The 5,817-nt window shown below is 36.9% G+C and overlaps 1 protein-coding gene across 1 annotated transcript; it reads right to left on the bottom strand.

Annotated features, from left to right (window-relative positions):
• Window positions 1-572: 572 nt before the first annotated feature.
• Window positions 573-5,054, bottom strand: LOC104953494 (homeobox protein OTX1 A-like; the record flags this gene model as incomplete). Its single annotated transcript, XM_010780440.1, has 3 exons — window positions 4,841-5,054; window positions 2,140-2,332; window positions 573-724 (listed from the first exon to the last, which is right to left on the bottom strand). Coding segments are annotated over exons 2-3 (243 nt in total), but the record flags the coding sequence as incomplete, so codon positions are not given.
• Window positions 5,055-5,817: the final 763 nt, after the last annotated feature.

The following is a 5,817-nucleotide window of genomic DNA, read 5'->3' on the forward strand; positions in this document are numbered from 1 at the left end:
CCTTCAATTTAATTGACACCATTAGTTGCTAGTTACTTTGTAGTTTAATGTTATTAATAAACAAAGTCTAAGTGAGCTAATCATTTATGGATTTAGATACCTGGCAATATAAAAAGTAATTAAAGTTAGCTCCACTTTTACTAAGCTGCACAATTTTAATTATATACACAATGATGCACTATGATCCTGTATATTATATATTACTCTGAAAATGGCTATTTTACATAATGATTACTTTTTTTTTTGCTAATTCATTTGTGCTTTAATTTAAGTGAACTTTTGATGAGAGTTACTTTTAACAGAGTGTTTCTACACTTTGGTATTACTGCTATCACTTAATTAAAAGTGCTTGTTACTGCTTATAACCAAAATAGAGTCAATGCAATAGAAAGGTGATTTGATTAACCTCAGCAGATTGAAGTAAGAGTAAACTCAACTGAAACCTCTTAAATCCGATTATGATTAGTATTTTTAAAAGTTTAAATGTCCCCTTTTCCAAACAAATGAGGTTAAAAACGGTATTTGTTATATGTATTGTGGTGGACACATGTAGTATGTGTAGTTCCTCGTACCTGCACTCTGGACTCGGGCAGGTTGATCTTCAGCGCCACCTCCTCCCTCATGAAGATGTCCGGGTAGCGCGTCTTGCCGAACAACGACTCCAGGATGTCCAGCTGCGTCCGCGTAAAAGTGGTCCGCTCGCGGCGCTGCTTCCGCGGGTTTCCTGAAAGAAAAATACAAAAAACTCGTAATTTACTCTGTCCAGGACTTTCAAAAACAACTTGAATATTGCTCAAAAAGTTAGAGACTGAATCTTGTCATATACTGCGAGATCCTACCTGCGTAAATGCAGTTGTTTGGATAGTTTCGCTAGGGCCGTGTCTTCATTTTTGTTTTAGGCCCTACTTGTTTTTTGTTGTCATTTTTCAATTTGCAGAACCCCAGTTTCTTTCGCTTATTTCGACGTCTTTCGAGTATAAAAACGTTTTTTAAAAGTACATCGATAGAGGAGCGTATTATCATCAACATTAAAGCGACAGAAGTAACTAAACTAGTCGATTATTTTTACAAATTACAACTTCATTGTGCCCAAAATGCAGAAGCACCGAGTTAGAATCAAAGACTAATAGCCTATCACACACATCGTTAAACGTGCATACACCAAGTGTCCCAAATCGCAATAATCACCTTTTCTGTTCAGCTTCTAAAATTAACTTAGGTTTTCAAAATAATATATTTAATTCGACTTTATGTGTTATTACTAACCAGACAACAGAAGTATTTATCGGTGTAAAAGCAGTCTATTACTTAAAATGGATGTAGGAACAATATCTGTCTTGATCATAAAATCGTGAGTTATTGAAATATAAGGAACACCACAGCATAGCCAATCAGTACAATTGAAATATTTGGAGATATGGAAGTATTATTAAGATACATATAAGCCCTGTTAGAACCGCACTGAATAATTCCCTGGAAAGTTGTATTTAAAATAGTTTGTTGTATGTGTGGTCCGTACCGGGGAAATAAACACAAAGGCCTAAAATAACAAATCAAAACAATAACACCACAGCATATCCTAACAGTAACATCGAAATATTTGGAGAACCACATTTTACAGGTTGTCTTATAAGATAAATGTAGTCTAACTTATACACCACAATGAAATGAAGTTGTATTTGTAAGATGTTATTACAGTATGCACATGTCTGCTCTTGTGGTCCGATGTAAAACCTACAGACGTGTTGTTTAAAACCACAGTGAATAATTCCCTGGAAAGTTGTATTTTAAGTCGTTTTTTGCACATGTCCGTAAACATAAAAAGCCAATAATAACAATAAAAACAGTAACACCACAGCATACCATAACAGTAAGATCGAAATATTTGGAGAAACAAAGTTTACAGGTTTTATTATAAAACAAATGTAATCTAATGCATGCGAGAGTGCTGCGAGTGCTGTTAACCACGATGTATTGAAGTTGTATTTTTAAGATGTTATTTTGCATAATGTCTGCTCTTCTGGACCAATGTAAAATCTATAGACGTGTTGTTTAAAACCACAGTGATTAATTCCCTGTAAAGTTGTATTTTAAATCTGCTTTAACTGGTCTAGTTTCCCCGGTATAAGTGCTCCGTACCGGGGTATCCCACCGACGGGTGCAGCAGGTCCATGGAGCTCAGGCCCATCCCGTTCATCCCGTACGGGGCCTGTTTGAGGTAAGACATCATGCTTGAGCCCGGGTGGGGGGAGGGGGGGCCGGGGTCTGGACGGGAGGAGAGGTGCAGGTCTCCCGGTGTGAAGGTGTGAAAATCCCCCGGTGTGAAGCTATACTGTGAGACAAAGAAGCTCCGTGAGTTTGGGCAATAAATAAGTCGAAATACACTTTTTAATGATCCGCATCAAACCACGTGATAAAACACAACGGCCTGTGTTCAGTTAAGCAGAGAAACATTTTAAATAGGCCTCCACTTTCTTATCGTAACTCTTAACTAACCTGATTAAAAGTCACACATATAATTGCCTTTCGAGACCAGTCATTTTGTCTTAAAAGCTCAACTCACTACTTGGCAACTTTTCTAATTTCACTGCATGTTTTTAAACAGTGAAAGCAAATGTAAATGACCCGGCTCCTACGAGACAAAGAAGCACGGTGAGTTTGGACAGGAAATCACGTCGAAATACACTGAAGTAGGCCTACACTATTTCCTTATCGGTTATAAGTGTTAATGCATCCTACAATCTAATAAAAACCGATAGCTTGCGTTCATTAAGCAAAACACATTTTACTTCCCGGCCTCTCGATTTATTCTCTAACAAACTCTTAACCAAACTCATACAAACTGATTAAAAGTCACATTTCCCCCCTAAATAAAACCACTTTCTTACGGTCTATTTATATGAACTTTAACAGCATGTTTTGAACAGTGTCGAAAGCATTAAACGGTGCAATCAGTCAATGTCATTAACCCTGCTGATTGTGAATACAAACGTGTGCATTTCACGTTTTGGACGTTTTATAATTAATTCCTAAAAGACCAAGGATGTGATTTCACAAAGTAGGCTAATGAAGCCAGATGGCCTCGGTAATAATCCTCGGACTTATTTACAAGCTAAATCTGATCTAATTAAAAATAGCTGTAATAATTGAAGTGGAAAATATGTTAGTTTTAAGGAGAATTGATCTGCATGTGCACGTTAAATTGTTAAAGCATCCTAATTGTATCTAGAAATAAAAAGGGACGTCCAGGCCACGAAGACACTTCAAGCTCAAATTGAGAAAGTACAAATACTCACAATAACTATTTATAAATGTGAAATAAAAATGACATTATACCTTAACGTTGTAGTGCTTAGAGATAACAACAGTTACAGTCAGTTTCAGTAAATTAAAGACACATTTAAGGTGAAAAATGTCACTCAGCTAAGTGGGAGAAACTCTTATTGTAAATAATAATGATAGTAACGATGGGCAAACTGCTGCTAATGCAGACCCCAGTGACACAGCAGCATCACAGAGGCCTGTTATCACTCGGATCTTCATTACGTTTTAATTAATTCAATAGCTCACAATTAAATCGACCTGTGGAGACACACGTTTAAATTACAGGCCACTCGAGACTTCTCTCACCTCTGAATATCTCTGCAGGAACGTCAGACTAAATCTTATTTACTCAATTAGAGACTCAGACTTTAAGTAGCGATGATGCATTTAAATAAAACGTAGTTATTTTTCTACTTCTGGATTTTGCAGTCTCTCCCATTTTTTTCGGTAATACTTTAATTTGTTTGTTGGACTTAATGTATCTCCTAACCATTTACTGACTTTTGCCATGTCTTTTTGGGTAATTTAATGCAATGTATATTTATTATGTGTCTCTCTGACGCTCTTTTTTCGCAAATGTAAGAAGCCTTGATGAAAACATTATAAACACACATTGTCACATTATGCATCTAAATGAAGCTGAACAATAGTAGAATATTAAATGTAGCCTAATTAAATACAAAACATGTGGTTAAAGACTGATGATATACATAAACAGGAACATTATATACAGCCTGTAAAGAGACACATAGGCCTATCTAAAGTCAGAACGAGTAAATATCCCGATTTACTAATTTGTTTCCTGCAGAAGTTAAGCTTAATAAACTCCCTTAGTAATTAACTGTCAGTATTAGTGTAAGACAATGTATTTAGATAAGAATTTCCATAATCCACTGGGGTCCTTTTAGCAGATATACAAGGCTCACATTTCGGACTAATAGCAGCTTTTTCTGCAGTTAAAGGAACTGAACTGAGGCGTTAACACTCCACATAAAGACTTTCTTATTTCCATAACCGCAGGAAGGAGCCCAGGCACAGAATGTAAATTCTTTTAAAACTGTTTGCAAATGAAGTCCATTACAATTTAGATTAGATCTACAGGGCGACAATTAGCAGAAAGGCTGTTATCAGGAGAGCAACCGGACCGCAGGCTGAACTGATGGGAGGAAATACAGCTAAAACAGATACAGATAAAGCCCACCTTTAAGTAAAAGTTACATTAAATACAAGGGGGGAAATGTTGCTATTTTGTTTTCCTCTTTCTCATAGGAGACACATCAATGAAGCTTTTTAAATATGAACAAATAGGCCAATACATTTCAATCAGTGTGTTTTCGTTATACTTGATTTAGATGCTTCCAAATTAACAAGTACTTAAACATATCTTTTAAATATAAATAGCTGTTGCCCTAAATATAATTTCAGCAGGTTAATGTTGGCATTTGGTACTTTACTGTTAATAAAGGGGGAATACACAGGATGAATAAAAACAAAATCAAAGCAGGTATAGTCTCACCTTCTTCAGACACCTTCTTTCTTTTAATCCTTGTTAAATGTCAAACCACAGAGATCCAGATTTCGAAAAAAATATCCACATGGAGGAAAGTTTGTTGTTTTTTGACAGAAGTAACGCACGTTCAGCAGTTTCGAAACTAGAAAACAAACATTTCTACGCAGAGAAATAAAAAAAAAAATATTTTTTTTACTCTCGCTCCGCAATACTTCTCTCTCCTGTCGGTGTTGACGGATAAAGAGATTGATGCTCGTCTGGGAGGCCCCACGCTCTATGAGTCAAGGGAAGCACTCTGCTCTGAGTCCTCCCAGCCAATCACAGCGCTCCGTGGATGGAAGGGGGATGCGGGCGGCCAATCAGCTTGGGAGCTTGGCGCCAAAACACCCGCCCCTCTTCGGATGGAACGCGTGTCACATGACGCGGAGGGACCTTTCGTGTCGGAAAGTTGAAGGAGAGAAACGGCCGGCTGCCATTACAGCGACTCCTGTGTGATTTAGCCGCTAATTTAAGACACACTATTGACGTTAAACAGTAATTCTGCACTCCGTAATGTTCTATTTGTTTTTGCTTTATGACGCTATTAGCACAGCAGTTGACCCATATTTGGCCTATGAAGGAAGAAGTCAAATTGAACCGGCATATTTTAGTTTGTTTGCATCGTAAATAAAACGACAATTACGCTTTTTTAATGTGGTTTATGGCATACCAAGTGACCCATTACATTTTTTAGAGTACTTTATTAAGGCTGCCAGGCCTATGACACTATCAGGATTAAACTACTTTTAGTTGCAACAAATCACTTAAAAAATGTCTAAGGCCCAAAAAATATAGGGTAATCTTTTTTATTAACTCTATAAGCCTATAGTGGATCCATTGAATACAACAGGAGGTATTATCGCCTCTAAACAACACTGATAATCTCAACCAGCTGATTCAACTGAGGAATAAATAAAGAATATCTGCCAGAGAAAAAAGAAATG

The sequence above is a fragment of the Notothenia coriiceps genome, unplaced genomic scaffold (assembly GCF_000735185.1).
Source record: "Notothenia coriiceps isolate Sejong01 unplaced genomic scaffold, NC01 NC01_scaffold00021838, whole genome shotgun sequence".
NCBI lineage: Eukaryota > Metazoa > Chordata > Actinopteri > Perciformes > Nototheniidae > Notothenia > Notothenia coriiceps.